At 45.3% G+C, this 21,304-nt stretch overlaps 1 protein-coding gene across 3 annotated transcripts in view; it reads right to left on the reverse strand.

The window, feature by feature from the left end:
• TIAM1 (TIAM Rac1 associated GEF 1) overlaps window positions 1–21,304 on the reverse strand; it is a 98,912-nt gene that overhangs the window by 28,892 nt on the left and 48,716 nt on the right. For all 3 annotated transcript variants that reach the window (XM_054381845.1, XM_054381830.1, XM_054381837.1), the window contains 3 exons: window positions 21,066–21,147; window positions 15,495–15,581; window positions 11,950–12,174 (listed from right to left, as the gene is read on the reverse strand). In XM_054381845.1, coding sequence (XP_054237820.1) covers window positions 11,950–12,174; window positions 15,495–15,581; window positions 21,066–21,147 — 394 coding nt within the window. The remainder of the gene's footprint in view (window positions 1–11,949; window positions 12,175–15,494; window positions 15,582–21,065; window positions 21,148–21,304) is intronic.

The raw sequence follows: 21,304 nt of genomic DNA on the forward strand, positions 1-21,304 counted from the left end.
AAGTTAACAGCATATTTTTGCAGACAGTGTCTGCTTTTAGACGTGATAACACTTGGTGTTTACAGTTACCACTAAGGACTGGTATGAAGGAAGGCTCTTGCTTATACTTGCTGCTATGAAGACTAAGGTCACTGCTAAATATTGTGTACCACATTGCAGGTGATGAAAGTAAAGGCTGCACCTGGGGGAGGAGCAGGCAGGAGACTAACAGTCACAGGAGACTATTCAATGTGTTCATCAATGACCTGGGTGAGGGCACAGAGAGCACTGTCAGCAAGTTTGCTGATGACACCAAACTGGGTGGAGTGACTGACACACCAGAGTGTTGCACTGTCCTTCAGCAAGACTTAGACAGGCTGGGCAGTTGGGCAGGGAGAAATGTCATAAAATTCACAAAGGCAAGTGTAGAGTCTTACACCTGGGAAAGAGCAACCCCAGGTATCAGTATAGGTTGGGGACTGATCTGTTGGAGAACAGTGAAGGGGAAAGGGACCTGAGGGTTCCAGTGGATGGAAGGATGAACATGAGCCAGCAATGTGCTCTTGTGGCCAAGAAGGCCAATGCCATTTTGGAGTGTACTAGATGGGGTGTGGTTAATAGGTTGAGAGAGGTTCTCCTGCCCCTCTACTCTGCCCTAGTGAGGCTGCATCTGGAATATTGTGTCCAGTTCTGAGCCACTCAGTTTAAGGACAGGGAACTGCTTGAAAGAGTCCAGCACAGAGCCACAAAAATGATTAAGGGAGTGGAACATCTTCCTTACAAGGAGAGACTGAGGGAACTGGGTCTCTTTAGCTTGGAGGGTGATTTCATGAACGTTTACAAATATGTAAACTCTGAGTGCCAAGAGGATGGAGCCAGGCTCTTCTCAGTGATGCCCAACAGCAGGACAAAGGGCAATGGGTGGAAGTTGAGGCATAGGAAGTTCCATGTAAGCATGAGGAAAATTTTTTTCACTGTGAGGGTGACAGAACACTGGAACAGGCCGCCCATGGGGGTTGTGGAGTCTCCTACTCCGACTCAAAACCTGCCTGGATGTATTCCTGTGTGACCTACTCCAGGTGATCCTGCTCTGGCAGGAACATTGCACTAGATGACCTTTTGAGGTCCCTTCCAACCCCTAACATTCTGTGATTCTGTGACTAACAGCCACTTGCCAAGGAGAACCGATCTGGCATAGGTAAAACCACAGTGGGAGAGGGAATCTTCTGGGGGTTTTTTGAAGCTGGAACAGTGGCATGCCTGTGTTAAGGGCTGGCAGCTTGTTGGAAGGCTGCTCAGGTGATGCTGGCAGAGGCAGCACCCCTGAGGTGTAAACAGCCATACTGGATAAGAAGTCTCAAGGAGGGCAGAGACTGAGCACAGAGGTGAGTCCAGTTGATTGTAACTGGTCCCTCCCCAGAAGAAGGCCCAGCATGGTGACCACACAGGTAAAAGCCATTGCCAGAAGGAATGTGGGGACCCAAACAGAGTTTCCCCCCAAACATGCACTGTCCAACTGTCCAGTTGCAAGGAGTCTCTGAGCCTGGCATTGGTACTGGAGGACAGCAGAGAGGATGCCTGTGTGCAGTGTGAGCAGGTCAATGATCTGCTCAGCTGGCTGGCAGAGCTGGAACAGAAATTGAGAAGGGTGAGGATTATTAGAGAGTGTGAAAGAGGAATAGACTGGAGGAGCTGCACCCTGAGGCAAAGGCAGCAGTTTTGTCAAGAAGCAGAGGATCCCATCCCCTTCTGCCACTAGGCAATAAGAGAAGACTTAAAAGACAGGGGGGAGTGGAAACAGCTCCCTGATTGGGGAGACAGGTAAATACCCTCCTGGCCTCCTTCACCTTTCCAGTTACCCTTACACAACAGGTATGGGGCTCTGGAACTGGAGGGACAAGCTATGGAGGAAATAGATGAAGGCCCACTCAGGGGTTGCCTGGGGTGCCTCATCCAGCCCTATGCATCAGGACTGCTTGTGTCAAAAAAAAAAAAAAAAAGGAAAGTAGTTGTTGTAGGTGATTCACTTCTGAAGGGCACAGAGGGCCCCATATGCCAACCAGATCTACCCACAGGGAAGTCTGCTGCTTCCCTGGGGCCTGGGTCAGAGTCTGATACAGCCTTCTAATTATTATCCATTACTGGTCATGCAGGTTGGAAGCAATGAGGTGGAGTACAGAAGTGCAAAAGCCATTAAAAAGGACTTCAAGGCACTGGGACAGTTGGCTGAAGGATGAGGATCACAGGCAGTGATCCTGTGATACCTTCAGTGTCAGGGAAAACTGCACTGAACACTGAAAGGAACAGCAAAACACAATTGATTAACATTTGGCCCAGGAGCTGGTGCCAACAGTGGAATTTTGGTTTCTCTGATCATGGGAACATTTATATGGCAATGGCCCTGTTGGGAAGAGACAGAGTTCAGCTGTCTCAAAAGGGCAGAAGCATTCTCACATGTGAATTGGTGAGGCTCAAGGATAGGGCTTTAAATGAGGTTCAGAGTGGGAAGGGGATAAAACCAAGTACAGTAGAGATGAGCCGAGAGGTGGCATGCCCATGTCAGAGGTGAAACTGATAGCCCAGCTCTAGTGCATCTATACCAATGCACACAGCATGGGCAGCAAACAGGAGGAACTAGAAGACATTGTGCATCAGAACAGCTATGGCATAGTTGCCATCACAGAAACATGGTGGGATGACTGTCATGATTGGAGAACTGTAATGAATGGCTAAAAGCTCTTCAGAAAAGATAGGCAGGGAAGGAGAGCTGGTAGAGTAGCACTGTATGTTAGGGAGTGTTTTTATTGTGTAGAACTCAACAAGTGTGATGATAAAGGCAAGTGTAAGAATTAGGGGAAAGACCAACAAGGGAGATATCCTGTTGGGAGTCTGTTACAGACCAACCAACCAGGATGAGGAGGCTGCTGAGACATTTTACAGGCAACTGACCAAATTCTCCAGATTGCCAGCCCTCGTTATCATGGAGGACTTTAATTTACTTAATATCTGCTGGAAATACAACACACCAGAGAAGAAACAATCTAAGAGGTTCGTGGAGTGTGTGGAAGATAGCTTCCTGACACAGCTGGTAAATGAGCCTACCAGGGGAGGTGCATCTCTAGACTTGCTGTTTACAAACAAGGAAGGACTGGTGGGTGATGTGGAGGTGGGAGGCTTAGTGATCATGAAATGGCAGAATTATCAATTCTTTGTGAAGTAAGAAGGGGGGGTCAGTAAAACTGCTACCACGGACTTCCAGACAGCAGACTTTGATCTGTTCAGGGCACAGGTTGAGAGTGTCCCTTGGGAGACAGTCCCTGAAGAATAAAGGAGTGAGGAAAGGTTGGATATTCATAGAACCATAGAACCAAGAAGGCTGGAAGAGACCTCAAGGATCATCGAGTCCAACCTGTCACCCTACACCTCATGCCTATCTAAACCATGGCACCAAGTGCCACGTCCAATCCCCTCTTGAACACCTCCAGGGATGGTGACTCCACCACCTCCCTGGGCAGCCCATTCCAATGGCCAACCACTCTCTCTGTGAAGAACTTTCTCCTCACCTCCAGCCTAAACCTCCCCTGGTGCAGCTTGAGACTGTGTCCTCTTGTTCTGGTGCTGGTTGCCTGGGAGAAGAGACCAACCCCCTCCTGGCTATAACCTCCCTTCAGGTAGTTGTAGACAGCAATGAGGTCTCCCCTGAGCCTCCTCTTCTCCAGGCTAAACAGTCCCAGCTCCCTCGGCCTCTCCTCATAGGGCTTGTGCTCAAGGCCTCTCCCCAGCCTCGTTGCCCTTCTCTGGACATGCTCCAGCAATTCAACATCTTTCCTAAACTGAGGGGCCCAGAACTGGACACAGTACTCAAGGTGTGGCCTAACCAGTGCTGTGTACAGGGGTACAATGACCTCCCTGCTCCTGCTGGCCACACTATGCCTGATGCAGGCCAGGATGCCATTGGCTCTCTTGGCCACCTGGGCACACTGCTGGCTCATGTTCAGCTGCTGTCAACCAGTACCCCCAGGTCCCTTTCCACCTGGCTGCTCTCCAGCCACTCTGACCCCAGCCTGTAGCTCTGCATGGGGTTGTTGTGGCCAAAGTGCAGCACCTGGCACTTGGATTTGTTGAATGCCATCCTGTTGGACTCTGCCCATCTGTCCAGCCTGTCAAGGTCCCTCTGCAGAGCCCTTCTACCTTCTAACAGATCAACACCTGCTCCCAGCTTGGTGCCATCTGCAAATTTACTGATGATGGACTCAATCCCCTCATCCAGATCATCAATAAAGATATTGAACAGGATGGGGCCCAGCACTGATCCCTGGGGGACACCACTAGTGACAGGCTGCCAGCTATTCTTCAAGAAGGAAGTTTTAGAGGTGCAGGGGCAGGATGTCCCCATGTGTTGTAAAATGAACTGTAAGGGAAGCCATGTGGCCTGGCTGAACAGGGACCTCTTCAAGGACTCAGGGAAAAAAAGGAGAGCTTAACACCTTTGGAATGTGGGGAAGGCAACTCAAGAAGACTGCAAGGATCTAGGTAGGTCATGCAGAGAGAACATAAGAAAGGCAAAAGCCCAGCTAGAACTACCTGGCTGCTGCCATGATGGATAACAAAAGGGGGTTTTACGAAAACACTGATAATGGAAAGAAAGCCAAGGAAAATGTCCATGCTTTATTAGATGCAAGGGGGAACACTGCTATTGAGGGTGAGGAAAAGGCTGAGGTACTTAATGCCTCCTTTGCCTCAGTCTTTAAGACCCATTATCCTCAGGGTATTCAGCCTCCTGATAGGGATGGCAACCCACATCAATTCCCCATAATGCAGGAGGAAGCAGTTAATGATCTGGACAGTCACAAACCTATGGGGCCAGATGGGATTCACCCAAGTGTGTTGAGGAAACTGGCAGAGGACTTTGCCAAGCCACTCTCCATCATCTGTCAGCAGTCCTGGCTAACAGGGAAGGTGCCAGTCGACTGGAGGCTTGCCTACATGACACCCATCTACAAAAAGGGCCAAAAGGAGGCTATGGGCAACGACAGGCCTGTCAGCCTGACCTCAGTACTGGGGAAGACTATGGAGCGCTTCGTCTTTGATGTATGGGAAATGAAGGATAAGAATGGGATCAGGCCCAGCCAGCATGGGTTCATGAAAGACTGCTCATGCTTGACCAACCTGATCTCCTTCTATGTCTAGGTGACCTGCCTAATGGATCAGGGAAAGGCTGCGGACATTGTCTACCTGGACTTTAGTAAACCTTTGACACCATCTCTCACATCATTCTCCTTGTGAAACTTGTGACCCATGTCATAGCCAGGTGGACTCTTTCCTGGATTAAAAACTGGCTGGACAACTGAGCCCAAAGAGTTGTGATAAACAGAGTTAAACCCAGCTGGTGGCCAGTCACAAGCAGTGTTCCCCAGGGCTCAGTACTGGGGCCAGTTCTGCCTAGTATCTTTGTTAATGATTTGGATGAGGGGATCAAATGCACCATCAACAAGTTTGCAGATGACACCAAATTGAATAGGAGTGCTGATCTTCTTGAAGGTAGGAAGGCACTTCACAGAGATCTGGGGAGGTTGAATCAATGGGCTGAGGTCCACAGAATGAGGTTTAGCAAGAACAAGTGCTGGGAAGTGGTTATGCCCCTGTACCCAGCCCTGGTGATGCCACAGCTTGAGCACTGTGCTCAGTTCTGGGTGCCACAGTATAGAAAAGACATTGAGATCCTGGAGCATGTCCAGAGAAGAGCAATGAGGTTGGTGAATGGTTTGGAGAGCATGTCATACGAGGAGTGGCTGAGGGAACTGGGGTTGTTTAGTCTGGAGAAAAGAGGGCTAGGAGGAGATCTTATTGTGCTGTACAACTACCTGAAAGGAAGTCATAGTGAGGCTGATGTTGGTCTCTTCTCCCAAGTAACTAGTGATAGGACAAGAGGAAAAACTTTACGGAGAGACTGGTGAGGCATTGGAACAGGCTGCCCAGGGAGGTGGTGGAGTCACCATCCCTGGAGGTGTTCAAGAAACTTGTAGATGTGATGCTTCAGGATATAGTTTAGTGGTCATGGTAGTTGGGTTACTGTTGGACTCAATGATCTTAACGGTCTTTTCCAACCTTAATGATTCTATGAGACCCTAAACTGACCAACAAGAGATTCCATTCCATCTATGTCATATTCAGTGTAAAACTGAGGGATCACACAGGTCAAGCTCTCTTCTTCAATGGCCAGTGTCTGAGGAGGACTTTGTCTGTTTGCCTTTGATCTCGATCTATGTGTTCCTGAATCTAGCTCCTGAATCCAGTTTCTGACTGCCTCTGAGTCCAGTCTGGGTCTTTCCCAGTGCCTGCCCACAGCTTCAGTGGTGATGTAACTGCCATCATCGAGGTTGGGTTCTATATTGGCTTTGCATATATTTGTATATATTTCATTTCATTGTTATTATTTTCATTAAAGCTCTGATTTCTTTTCCAATCCCGCAGTCTCTCTCCCTTTTTCCTTCCCTTTGTAAAGGGAGAGGAGTTAATAGAGAGCATCCACCACTCGTCTAGTGGCCAGCCCATCCCTAACCCGTGACAGCTTGTAATAAGCTTGAGCAGTCCCTTTGGAACAAAAAGGAGTTCTCATAAACGTAAAAAGAACGTGTGTACTCAGGGACCGTGGAAACCAGGAACACTCTGAGGCCAGCCTGCGAGCAGTGGGCCGGCGGGGCCGGCAGGGGGCGCGGCAACCCAGCGGCAGGAGGATGAGCGGCGGTCAGGGCGCAGGTAGGGGCACTGCGAGCGCTGCTCGACGGGACGGGTCAGGAACCCAGCGTCGTACTGCAAACGCCAGGGTGCCAACAGGGGCCTGCAGCCACGCGTCTCAGCAGCAGCTCCGTCCGCCTTTAGAAAAGTCAGAAATGAGGCCTCTGAATGCAGTTCTGACTGAGGCCGCCTCCTTGCACTTTGGCCTTTAAGCTTTTAGAAAATGGATCTTGTGAACAACAGCTCTGCAGATCTCTGATTAATTATTAATTGTATGCGAGACCCTCAGACTGCTGCCGCAGTAAATACTGCTGGAATTGTTAAATCAAGCATTGAATGATAACAGTATATTTTATTATGCTACAAAAGGTATGGAATTAGTTGTCTGCCTCAGGAAAGTAACCCCAAAGAAATTAAGGTGGCTGCTATTCTCAGCTTGTTCTGAAATACAAATTACTTAGCCTAAGGGGACCCTTGAGAGACAAGGATGGAATAAAAAATACTGGCCATTCTTTTAGTGCAGTCAACATTTGTTTCAGTTTTATACCACAGTCTTTAAAAGTGCATGCTAACTTCAGCCTCTGGTTCTCCTGCTGAGAAAATGACAAAATAATAGGCTCCTTAGAAATAGCTAGGTGCTTTGTATCTAGAAGATTAATACACTCATTCAAAACAGGGGTATACTTTTTTTTATCATTTATACCTTCTGCATGGTAAGTTATGTGGCTCACAGCTATGCCTGCAAAGTTAGCCCTTATGCTAGAGGTCTCTAAAATACTGAAGCATGCAAAGCCTAAACTCTGCCCTAGAATAAAAAAAGGTATTGAGTTGTGGGGAAACTGCAAGCAAATAGGGATACTACTCCCATACCCAAACCCCTTTCTAAAAACAAAATATCTCTTTATAAAGATTTTGGCAAGATGCAATGCTGTGTTTCCAGCTTTCAGCTTCTCATTCCCCAGTTGAGTGGAGCAGAATGGAGAGACAAAGCACTTCTCATGGGGAAGGGAGACAGCTCTCACAGATCCTTTTAGGCAATAAGAAAGATGTGCAGCAGGGCTCCAGACAGAATGAGAGCTAGTCCTCTTCAACCAGATTTATGCAGAATTCTTTAGCAGGAAAGAAGACTGAAAGCCAGAAAAAAAAAATAACAGACAAAAGGAAGAAAACTTGTAGCTCTGCAAGCCTGATGCAATGCAAATTCCTAGGGGCAAGTATATATCATATCCACGATTATATTTTCCACATCAATTAGAGATATAAAATCCAAGGTAATTTTAAGAATAGCCCATTAGGTAAAAACAATGAAGTAACCATTACCAAAGAGTTGATTTGCAGCTCTAGGCCCAGCCTCAGTATACACAAGGTAGTTCCAGATATTGAACCAGCTCTGAGAGATGTCATATTTAACAGGAGCACTGGCAGTCACTTCGAGGTGGACTCCTAGTAACACAGCCTTGCTTTGCTGTTGATAGAGCTCACACTGAGTAACAAGGTGTTAGGAAAGCTTTCTTAAAAAAAAAAAATGTAACACATCATCTTTCTGTTGAAAACAGGCAATATGATTTGCCTCACACACAAAAAATCTATCCTTTGCTGCCTTCACAGTCCATCAATGATGAATTGCTAGTGATAAAGATAATGATAGGACATCAGCATGATCTGTCAACCGGACCCTGAATTTCTGGAGAATGGATGTGCTTACAGGTGATTTATCCCTGCTGGCATTCTGGCCCAGTAACGTTTCACCCCACTGCAGAAAGAGCAGCTACACTACTTCAGGACTGAAGAAAAAAATCTGCATGCTATAAATAAAGCATGAAACAGAAATCACTGAGCTGATTTGCCTAGCTAGCCAAACTGCCAGTAATCAACAAGGACACAAATAAATGGGTCAGTGGGTATTTCATATGTGACTGCTTTCTACAAGAAGCTGTGGAGCTGAGACCAAAAATCTAAGATGCAGCCACAATCTCCCAAAGAAAAGCACATATTCCTTTTTAAAATGTCATGTGGATCCCAAATTAGGTAACAAAACCCTGAAAAGGCACAGGCACAGAAGAAGAAAGGCTTCAGTAAAACTTTGTGTTTTATGAACAGCTAAATAGAGATAATTTTACAGGAAAGATCAAATAACTTGCCTCCCAATCATACACTTGGGAGCAGAGCCTTGATTTCACTCCCACCTCAGGCTAAGTCATCCCAAATTAGAGCATCAGAATTCTTTAACTTTAAACACAGTCTTAATGTTGTTCTTCAGAGGCATATTTCATATGGCAACTACAGGCACTTTCAGAAGCTGCCAGAGACACCTGCACATCTATTGATGAGCTATTGTGTTGCTTCTTCAAGGAGGCATGAAGGCAATTCCCATCTGAATGTTTGCTCCATTTTGAAGGAAAGCAAATGTGAAGAGACATGCTTCTTGCCTGAGAGAGATAGAGTGAAGGAGCTGACTACGACACACCAAATGTGAAGGGCAGCTGTACCAAGAGAAATCTGAAAGGAACAGGAAGCTTAGCCCCCATTCTGGGGAGATTTTTAAGAAGGAGGTGCTTTGGCCTACCCCATAGTTCACATACTCGCTTCAGGACATAGAAATCAAGCAGCTGTTCCACACCACTGTGATAACCACAAAAACCCATCTCTGGAGAAGCTTATAAAGGAGGACAGATGTGACTTGAGTTGAAAGAAGCACAAAGGAAGTTGTGTCTACAAAGCAGCAGGGGCAGGAGGTCTGATATTGCTTTGACAAGTCCATCAGCCACATCCTATGTCTTCATTTCACATGCTAGACTCTTCAAACACGTTTGGCAATCCATACACCACCTCACCCTCAGCAAGGAGAAGGACTTCTCAAAGATCCTCAAAATAACGTTGCAGAGAACTGACAGAGAAACAGCTGCAGAGAAACAGCTTGTTAACAATCAGCTGTTGAGACCCTGTTTTATGAAACGTCACTCCTCTTGCCTTAGAAGTCACTACGTTGCATAAATACAAAAGTCCCAGTTCCCAAGTTTTTGCAGTTAGGGTGCACATTCCAATGAAAAGTTGGGGTACTAGAACTCAGCACTTCGGGTTTCAGTGAAAAAGCAGAGGCAAGGAACAAAGAATGAGGGCTGCAGAGAGCCCGAGTTAAGTAGGAAATGGGGGCATCTTGTGGCCAGCTATAAAAATGCACAAGATGAGCTCGATGTTGCAGCACATAAACCCATCCGTGAAAAGTTCTGTGAAAATGAAAATGGAAAAATCTCCTGAAAATGTTTAATGTTAACTGCCTTTGGGAGTTTATCCTTTATCTTACACGAGTTTCCTTTTAGCAGCCCCCTCAGAGGTATTTGCAAAGAACTGTTTTTAAGTTTTCTTGTTCATAGAATTGTTAGGGTTGGAAGGGACCTGAAGGATCATCTAGTTCCAACCCCCTTGCTATGGGCAGGAACACCTCACACTAGATCAGGTTGCTCAGAGGCTCATCCAGCCTGGCCTTAAAAACCTCCAGGGATGGGGCTTCTACCACCTCCCTGGGTAACCTGTTCCAGTGTCTCACCACTGAATTTCTTCCTAACATCCAATCTGAATCTACCCACTTCTAGTTTTGCTCCATTCCCCCTAGTCCTATCACTATCTGACACCCTAAAAAGTCCCTCCCCAGATTTCTTTTAGGCCCCCTGGAGATACTGGAAAGCCACAATAAGGTCATGCTATTCTAGTTGCCATGAGTATCGCACTCCCCGAAATCTGACTAGGTGTCTGGCTTCACCTTTCTCCACTATGTGTTCCCATCACCTGAACAATGACATTTTTGCTAGATCACTTGCAAAAAATATTATAAGCAAAGCCTGGGCAGCATCCAGAAATGGTGAAAGGCAGTTTGTACCTCCCTGACCCTTTGCAGGCAGACATGAGTCAGCTTGGTCCTGAGCCCAAGCAAACTGTCTTTCACTGTCCCTCTTTTCCTCCAGCTCAGCATCATGCTAATTCACTCACACTGCTCCTGGATTAGCTCCAGTTTGGACAGACTCATCCCAGAAGCCCCTCGTGATTGCAGCAATCAGATAGACATGCATGGAAAAAGCTGACTTCAGCACCAGTGAAGTGCATTAACAGCCTTGCTCCTACTCCAGCTCTTTATTCTAAATGCCCCAAACAAAACCACTTCCTATCTGTCAAAACAACTACTTTGACATTTCCAAAACCTCTGCTTTGGGGAGAAACCGAAGTTTTTTGATATATTCAGACATCACTTACTTTTAACTAAAAGTCAAAATTTACTTCATCTCTGAATAGTTTTGATTATCTAGAAACTACTTTTTTTTGGACATTCCATTAACTTTTCCTGTATTTTATATCATTCCAAAAAAACAAAGCAAACAGGTACATCCAGTATCCTCTTCCATTCTGAGTACAGAAGGGCACTTAGAAGCTGACAAGTAACACTTGACTAAGTAGGCAAGTAAGAGGAGACATGGTGTAGGAGTTTTGCTGCTATCTCAGTGCAATTCCCAACACCATAGTCTTACAGAGGTAATTGCTATTAACCACCAAGGTCCTGCTCTTCTGAAGCCATTTCTCTTATCCCAGTATAAATGCTTGCCCTAGGCTGATTCACAAAGCTAAACTACTGGCAAACAATTCACATTTGCTAGGGCTTCCTTTGCTGCTAGCTCAACCCTCTGAACAGAGCAGTGTGGTGGGCAGGAATGCCTCTTCTCACCACACTCTGCTGTAGGACCTGCTTAGGTACATTTGACATAATGTATCTTTATCCTATCTTTAGAGATTTTGGATGGTCTCATGAGGTTTTTATGTGTCTTCTCAGACACAGAGGGCTCCTGTGCTCCCAGCTAACCCAGAGAGGATGAATGCCTATTCCTTCTTCATTCCTTGCCATGCATATATCCTGTGGGCAAATTCAGAGGTAGAGGCACCTCCTGAGCAGCCCAGAAGTGTGGAATTAGTTCTTCAGCACAATGTAGGCACAGTAAGGTGATGCCATGTGCACTTGGTGATGACACATGTTTCACAGCCTAACTGTAGCCAGTCATCTTTCATTGCTACCAGAGATTATACTTTACAGCTTCCAGAGCTTTCACAGATTATCTGCCCAGTGCATTCAGACTGTAATTCCTCTCATTTCCAACATGGAAGTTACATGGAGGGACCAGTGAGATTATACCACTACATTTTAAGCACGAATCCCTCTCCTGGTAATTTCTACATTGAACCCAATACCTTGGTTGCTTCCAGCAAACGCCAGTGTGCTGTCACTCAAATCAGACAGGTTTTCCAAACGCCGTGGTGGTGACTGCATCAGTTTCTGCCCTTCCTCTATCTCAGGATAGGTGCGCACGGTAAGACACAGTGAAGGCTGAACAAGAGCATCTTTCAGCAAAGCTGAATCCAGATCCTCAGCAGCTTTCTTGTTAATCTCCACGATTTCATCACCGGCTTTCAGGCCTACAACACAGAAAGGAACAGGTAAGACTTGCACAGTAACATTTCAGTTACTCACAGACATCAAGGAGCTCAGTGGGTGTTTATGAAGTGCCAGACAGTGTTATGTCTAGACATAAAGTAAACATTTGTGACTGCAAATGATACTGAAATTTGCTGGACTTTTGCTAGATCTGCTGTCAGGCTGGTACTTCAGTACCATTCTGAAGAGCATGGGGCCCAGGAAGTCCCTCACTGCATACCAGCAAGGAAGTAGTCCTTCTTTCTTCACATCACTCTGAGGGAACAGCAGCTCTACAGAAAGCCATGCTACACACCATGCTGCCTGTAAATAAATGTGTTCTGAAGGGCAGAGTCAGACTTCTGAGCTGCTGCACACAGGACACAGGAAGGATGGAGCAGAGTAGCTGGGCTGGCTTGATTTTTGCTTTTAACTTTCCATACCAGTGAAGGCTTTTATTGGAAGTGATTGCCTACTCATACATCTAGGAGGAGAGAAAGTATTTCCCACTCAGTCAGGGCATATGGTGTAGGACTTCAGATGGCCTCCTCTCTGGCCCTGTCTGAACCACATCCAATCACATAGATCTTCAAAAGGCAAATTTTATCTCTTGGTAAGTTAGTCGTGGATTTTCTTCAATCTGATCTCAGGAGCTATTTATAGCACCAATGCCCAAGGGAAAAGGGGATTTGCAGAGGAAACATCTGACTCCCGCTTGCTTAGGGGGCCACACAGTGATGTTGACAGATGATGTGCAGCCCTCCGAGGTGCTGCAGGAAACCTGACCTTCGAAGCCCTCTGCCAGTCAGGCCTGCTCTCCAACTAACAACAGCAAGCTGGACCAGGGCTTAATTCCAAATAATCTTTAGGGTCAGGCAGGCAGTGGCATACCAAGGCACACCAGTGCTGGCAGCCCCGATTGAAGCTTCTCCTGCTGCTGCAGCTTTTGTCTCCACTTGAGGCTGATGCTGGCAGACCCTCACAGGCGTCTTTCCAGGAGCCAGCCTGCTGGGCATGGCCAGTGTGAACACATATCTGTAATGGCCACCAACCCACCAACAGGACTGATGTGGTATCCCAGTCACCATCCTGGCATTTATAGGGATGAATGCCAGAATTTACAAGGTCAAAAGAGATGCTTTATGGAATTGACCTGCTCTGATGCCATGCAGTCCTCTGGATGGGCAATCAAGCAAAAGACCAGTCTTCCCACCCCTAAAGCCCAGATGAAAGACCTGACTTGATGAGCCTAAGATGCAAGCAGAGCTCAGATGCCTCCTCCAGGAGAAGATTACCTGGTAGGTAATTCAAGAAACAAATGTGGAAGGACGGAGGCTAAAGAGCTTCAGACTTCTTTAGGAAAACTAAGATCTGTCTAAATGCATGTAATTGTGCCCAGAAACTGTAGTGTGGCGTGCAGTTTTGGTGAGAGAATAAAATGAACTAGATGGAATAGCTACAAAGTAAATGGACTGTAAAATTGTATTTGAAACAAGGACAAAACAAGTCAAGCATTTCACATTATTTCATTTATTCTACTTAGTGATGCCATGTCATAATAGGATCACATTAATGTGCCTACAACTATAAACATCATGTCAGGATCCTTGTTTTGAATCATTTTGGGTGAAACATCATCTCTGTCTCAAGCACCTCACATTCCAGTCATTGACTAGCTAATGCAGACCAACAGGGGAAAAAAAAATCAAACATTATTAGAAGAAAATAGAATCTAAATTTTCTAATTGGAGAAAAGATTGAAAATTAAATACAGTGTCTCTTCTGGTTAGACTTACTATAAGAAGTGAAGTCAAAAGCAAACATGCATGTAAATAATGGGAGGAAGGTAGAGTTTTTCCCTCCTGCTTTCTGCTAACTCTGGGTATCTTGTCAGAGTATCTTGTCAAGTACTGTTCCTACAGAAGAGGCTTTTCACATCAGTTAAGAAGAGCAACACACCACTGAAAGCATGTTTTAGCGTTTAAGCCCCACAGGAGGCAGTCTGTGTTCATGCATTTGTTGAAATTGTTGTTCAAAAATCAACCAAAAGCAAACCAAGGAAACCCTGCTGAAACACTCCCACTCTCACCTTCATCTCATCTTTGCTTCTCACAGGAAATCAGAGGGTTTTATTTCCCTCTGGCAAAACGGCAGAGAGCCGCCCGCAGCCCTCGTTCAGGGTCTTTGGGATAATACCCTTCCTGTCAATCATATGAGGCTGAGGAAGACTGAGGAGGGACAGGAAACAGAAAGATGGGCTTTTCAAGCTAAACTGACATACTCAGCAGCCTCCAGAATCAGTTAAGTTAGGGTTAGAGGCTACAGCTAAGCGGAACTCCAGGCTCCCTGCCAGCAGAACTGTTCCCCCTTCCTTGCCCCTGCTTCTTCCTTCCCACTTTCTGTCTGTGCAGTCCTGCCCCTCTGTTGTGCCACTTCTGGCACTTGCTTCTCTGTAACACAAGCCAGCTCCATTTGCTGGTGGGTCAGACACACATTTCTGCCGTGACAATTTTCTATCAATCAGATCAGCAGAGTGCCAGAGTCAGCATAAGGCAAAGGGCTGTAGCACTTGGGGGAAGACCAACACGCATTGATTTTGGAAATAGCTTACTGTTCAATGAGCTCTGTTAGACCATATAAAAACTTGCCAAGAGAACCCCGAAGGTGTTTTTGAGAGCTCTGATGAGTTATGAAGAGATGAGTCTTCTCACTCTTCATGCTCCCCATGTTATACTTTAAAACCTGTTTAGGCTTCAGCTGACCAGCTCCCTGAACAGCCCATCCCATGACTGCATGAGCAGCAGTCCCAGGCTATTGGAAAGGGCAGTGACTGGGAAAAGCAGTAAGAGCATGGCAGTGTCAAGGCTGACCTCAGCTTGGGCAAAATCAGTTAAACCATAACCTGCACTGCCCTGGGATAAGCCTAGCAGCCTGGTCATCTCTGCTGGTTTTTGGTCCAAGTACTGTCATGCTCCCTGCAAAGGCTGGAAGAAAAACTAGGGATAGTAATTTGTAATTCCAACCACAGAGAGCACTATGATAACTTCTACTGTTCCTGTTTATTGCAATGACTAACTTGAGAGGGCCCCTGTTCCTCCTTCTAGCTGCAAGGGACATGCTGAACCTGCTAGATATACAGCAACTCAAAATTACAAGAGGTTGACTATATAGCGCAGCTGATTGCAAAAGCAGAACAGCAAGGTATTCAGTACCTTAGATCTTTCCAAAAGACCATGATGCCTTTTGGACTGGGACCCTGGTTTGATATGTTCATAAAGCTCCTATCCCAACAGGATTAAACAGACTTTTGGAAGTCTTTTACCTTTCTTGAAAGCTAGGCCTGTCTCTTTGACGCTGTTCACATACAGGCGACGAATCCCGTCTTCTTCCACAGATGACAGAGAGAAACCTGAGGAGATACCCAGTGAGATGTTTAGAAAGAGCTAACAACTTCCAGCACGTCCTGAACACTGCATGCACTACAATTAAGGCTGTGCTGTCCCTGCAGCAAGCAGTCAGGAATTCCTTCCTTCTCCTTTCCCATAAACCTTTACAAATGCAAAGGGAAAGTTAAAAAACGAAACTGCCTTTAACTGAACTGAATTTTTGAGTTTACATATAAATTATCTACAGATTTGAGGATACCACAGCTGCAGAATGTTGGAACAAACTTTCAATTCTCTTGCCACAAAGGGTCACTTCAAGAAGTTTTGCTGTTTGCAGACAAAAGCTGCACAGAGATGTGGTTTGTGACCCAAACTGACAAAAGGCAGGAAATGGAGGGCTATGGCTGATATGACATCCTGAACTCAGACAAGGCACAAAGAGAATGCCAGCTTTTACTTTTTTTTATTCCTGGACTGGACACGTTTGTAAAAATCCCCCTTTCTACTCTCAGCTGTTCCTGGCATGACCTATTATTTTCTAAGTCTCAGCTCAGTGCACATTTTATAGCTGTGTTAGAGACCATAGACTACCCTTAGAATGGATGAACCTACACAGTAATTTAAACAGTGCAAATGGTACTCTTAACGTTTGGGTTTGGTGATTTTCCTGCCATTTGTGTACGACACTGTGTAAGATAACAGTGTGCAAAGCAAACAGAATGTGGTTAAATAGGGTTTATTTATTTACTGTTGAGAGTTATCTAAGGAAGAACATTTGCCTTTCTGAAACTTCATTAGTCCCTAGATAGGTGTAGGCAACCATTTGCCCTCTTTTCTGACTAGAAAAATATTTGCAAACCTCTGGGGGGAGATGCTTGTTTGAAATGGAATCAGCCACCAGCCAAGAGGAAGCAGATGTGCTGGGAGCCTGTTCGAACTTTAAGACTGCCTTCAAGTTGGTGGTTATGGATGAGAAGTTTTTTTTCATCCATCATTTACAAAAAAAAAGAAAGGAGGGGAAAGAATGCAGCAGCCTAGAAGCAAGATGCATATGGCCCTTCATGGTTTACTGACATACTTGGAATCTGTATGTGAGCTCCTCAGCCTGAATAAAATGAAAACTGTGACGTCCATTCAACACATCAACTCTGAAAAACCTGACTAAACTAAAACTTCAGCTGTAAGAAAGTAGTGGCTATTGGCTGTCATCACTGCAAAGCCTACCTGGAAAACCCTTAGTCAGAAGTACAGTGGAGCATGTCCAAGACTGTTGTTTGAGTCCATACAGTTATCAGTTACTAATATCATCACCCTTTTGCAACTGAAATGATGTTTTGCAGCCAGCTGCCATACAGTTAAAACAAGGCTGAGCTGCATCTCAAGTTCTCTTTGTGGCCAGCTGTGAAGAGATTAGCATATGGAAGCAGTCCTAAGGTCCCATTCTGCTCTATGAGAAGACCTCACCTCTTTCAAGCTGTGAGGGCTAAGGGCAGGGGTAGTTGTTTTTTAATTTAGCTTTCATTTTAAAAGAAATACAGAGCAGAACAGGTCTAAGGAGCATTACCTGTGTTCATTAAAAACCAACTAGCCATGCCCTTAGCCGTCTCAGCATGAAGGAAACTGAGGTTTTCTCATAAAGAAGAATGGGACCTTGGGACTGCTTGGATATGATAATCATCAATTTTAAGAGATGAGAAATGAGCAGTTAACAACAACCTCAAAATGGGCATCTCTCAAACACACTTAGCCCCTCTGCAGACAGGGTATGTGGGCATGGGCCAAGTTTTATTTCCACAGTTGTGATGTAGCTGGATCTGGTAAACAATCTGAAGCAATTTCTGCCCCACTCTGTGCTGGTGCCAATGCTTTCACTGCCATGCAGAGCAGGGAACTCATCCAGATGGGGAGTACCTCAGTCAAGTGGGGTGTCAGGGTGTGGGGGGGTGCACAGATAAGAGGTATAAATATATACTCACATATACATACACATTTGCATATATGCATGAAGGTATGTGTAGCTTGTATACACACAAGCATAGTATGAATGCAGTTTCCAACAAGATGAATTCTGCAGGTGCTCCACACGAGCACATGTACTAGCACTGCATGAGAGGATGGGCAGGAGTGGGTGGAAGCAACAGTAATTGCATAAGATGGCATCAATGCCAAAAAGATTATTATCAAACTCTGCATGGACTCTGAAACACAGGTGTGGAGAGACAGGTGGTGACCCGACAGAGCCTTTTCCTCACTGCAAAGTTTTGATGAGAGGAGGACAAAAGTCTGTATCTATGAGTGCACATGGCCCCACAAAACCAGCAGAATATCAGAAAAAATCCACCTGCAGAAAATTACTTCAGTCCCCTGAGAGAGACGGTCACTCACAAAAATGCCAGCATGTTGCCTGTGCATACAGAAGCTGAAAGTAAAAAACGTTATTGCTGGTGTGCCCTGACTTCTGCCCATACAAACGTTGACAAGAGGCTGGTTCCAGTGAGAGAGGCATGAATGTGCTCAGGCATCAGCAACAGCATCACACTGACAGATTTAACCTTACAAAGGTCCAACATACTGGAGACACTCCAGGAGTGCCTCTTACCAGAGGCATGCTGGTAGGAGCAGAAACACCAAGTAATCTTTCCCTGAAACACTCTGCTCTGGTATAAAGATGAAGCTGCTCCAGAGACTTGCTAATGCCTGAAGGGGTAGCTCTGCCCCCTCCCCAGCACCAGGATCTCTTAGCTTGCCCAAACAAGCTTGCAAAGACAATAGATGGCTATTCACTTCTTTTATTATCTTTCTGCCAGGCTAGTAAGCTGAACTGGCCTTACGTAACTGCACCTTTACTGAAAGTATTTCCTCTCCCTATCTTTGACACCACGTCTGTTAAATGGAGACAACAACACGAAGTCCACTTCGTCAGGATTAATGAATAGCTGCTTGGGAAGTATCTTCAATATTCAATAATATTATTGCTATAGCTGGAATACGAGCAAGAGCAACAGGTAATGTTACTAATGAATTTCATAATCTCATCCATTTTCAAAGTGAAGACTTTTCTAATTCTTCCGGACAAATCAAGGCACAGGGAATTGGACATGTATTTTTTTAAATGGGCAATCAGGCTGCATGGAAAAATAAGTCATCATTAGAATAAAAAGTCCCTAAGCACTCTAGACATTCATTTTTGCTATTGACTCCTGACTGTTCCCAGCACTTGTCAAGTTGCAAGTAAGGGGCTGAGCCTCCAGCACTGCCCAGCTGACTGAGAAGCACTCTCAACAACAGCCCTGCTCACACAAAGACTTACACTGATGCTTCGATGCTTGGAGACTGTGTGGTCCTGTTACTGATTTAAGTTCTTTTCAAAACAAAACCAGTAGCAAGAACCCTTAAGCCACCTTGTTAAAAAGAACCTATTTCAAAACTTGAAAGCTCTGATCTTTGTGTTGCTGTAGCTTGTGGATGTTCTGTAGCTTTCTCTCTAGATTGCAAAAGTCCATATTGATGATGCTATTTCTGTACAGAGACTAAATGAACTAAGAACTGAAATGTACCTTACATGTAGGATAGGAAAGGATCTTTAACATTCCCCAGCACCAAGACCTTTCCTATGAGGATGGGCTGAAGGAGCTTGGGTTGTTCAGCCTGGAGAAGAGAAGGCTCCTGGGAGAACTAATAACAACCTTCCAGTACCTGAAGGGGGCCTACAGGAAGGATGGAGAGAGACTGTTTACAAAGGCCTGTAGAAATAGGATGAGGGGTAACAGTCTCAAACTAGAGAAGAATAGATTTAGATTGGATGTTAGGAACAAGTTCTTGACCACGAAGGTGGTGGAACACTGGAACAGGTTGCCCAGGGAGGTGGTTGAGGCCCCATCCCTGGAGATATTCAAGGTGAGGCTCAACCAGGCTCTGGGCAACCTGATGTAGTAGAGGATGTCCCTACTCACTGCAAGGGAGGTTGGACTAGATGACCTTTAGAGGTCCCTTCCAACCCAAACCATGCTATGATTCTATCAATACTCCCCTACACACACGTATTTCACACACGCTTGTCACTGTATGAACACATAGTTTCTACAAGACACATACAGGCTACAGAAATTCTGATACCAATTAGAGTCAAGATAAGTTTTGCCATTCCATTTCAGTGAGAGCAAGGTTAGCTATTTTGGGGTGCACTTAGCATTCACTCCCTGCAGGGTCAGAGCACTGAACAGATACACACTATGTCTCACATGGCTGATCTCATTTCACAAGACATGACAGAGCATTTCATGGTCTTTCCCATTTATTACTTAAACAGAGGGAAAAGAAATAAACAGGAAAAGCCACAATACTCCTGACTCTCGCAGTGCTTTAAAGCACAGCATAATTATTGAACCTAGGGCCACGGCTGCAGTAGTTAGTATTTCTTTCTTAGGCCTTCAATATTCAAACCACAGTCAACACCACCACTGCTTTGTAGCAGAACTCAAATGGCCTGCAGCTGTATAATAAGCAGTTTGGGGATTCAGAATTATTCTAGTCATTAAAACAGAATATGTAGATAAACAGTGAGAAAATGCAGATTGGCTTCCTGCAGGGTAGGTTGCACAAATAACTTTAAAATATACTACAGAACTGTAATTGTCAGACCAAAGGGCAAACTCACCAGGCTGGAGGCCTGTAACTTGAAATACTTGAAAGCTAAAAAGTATGACCACCCCCCATGCAAACATTAGGGATTTTGCTGAAATCATACAGGGAGGACTTCCCCTGTGCCATGTTTTATGCACACATCTCTATGACATACCAGATTCTAGCTCCAGGAGTCCACAGGACATGCTTGAGGGCTGGGTGTGCACTGTGGTGTGGTTCCCCCAGCCTCAAAAATGGTAAGGTGAGACAGGGATCCACCCTGTGTGTCCCCAGCAGGAGGGGAAAGAGATCAAACAGCTCTCTGGGTCAGCTGCCTGGCTTCAGACCTCAAGATGTTTCCCACTCACAGCAATGCTCCTGCCTGCATCCCTACCATCATGTTTGGTGGAAAGAGTCATGAGAAGGAAAGCCTTCTAGCTTGCTAGCTACAGTGGCAGCCCTCTCCAAGCCCCAGTGCAGGGCCCCCACAAATGCCACGATGCAGGTGTTCAGGTAAGATATGACAACTGGCAAAGGATCCTGTTTTCCACTGATGTTCAACTGCACAACCTCTGTAGGCGGTGTTCTGAGAAACTACAAGAACAGGAAAACATTTGTCCTTTCTGCCATCATAGCTCTGATCATAGAGCTGCACATCCTACAGCTCAAGCACCAGGAAAAACAGCATTCAGTACATTACAAATAGAACTGTCCTGCTTCAGGGCAGGGGAGCGAGCTTTCTGTGCATGGCAAAGGAATCAAATGTGCTTTTCTTATTGATTTCAACAGGCCTTTCAGGTAGACCAAATGAATAGCAAGCAAGAACTTGCTCACAACAGAATTGACTTGGTAGAAAAATAAAAACAAATCAAGAAGAAACTCACCATAAATATCTGAGGATGCATCGGACTTCTCTATTTGAATCTGCTGTGTAATTTTCTGACAGATTTCTATTTCTTTGTACAGCTGAAAACAAAAATCCACAAAAATTTGTTACTGTGAGAGGATACATTAATTGTAATCATTGTGAATGGGTTTTTTTTCTTTTATTTTCATTACAGGCAGAAGAAATGGACTGTGGTTATTATTTATCAAATAGTTTCTCTCTGTATGTGTGAGATGT

This window comes from Indicator indicator, chromosome 1 (assembly GCF_027791375.1).
Source record: "Indicator indicator isolate 239-I01 chromosome 1, UM_Iind_1.1, whole genome shotgun sequence".
Lineage (NCBI taxonomy): Eukaryota > Metazoa > Chordata > Aves > Piciformes > Indicatoridae > Indicator > Indicator indicator.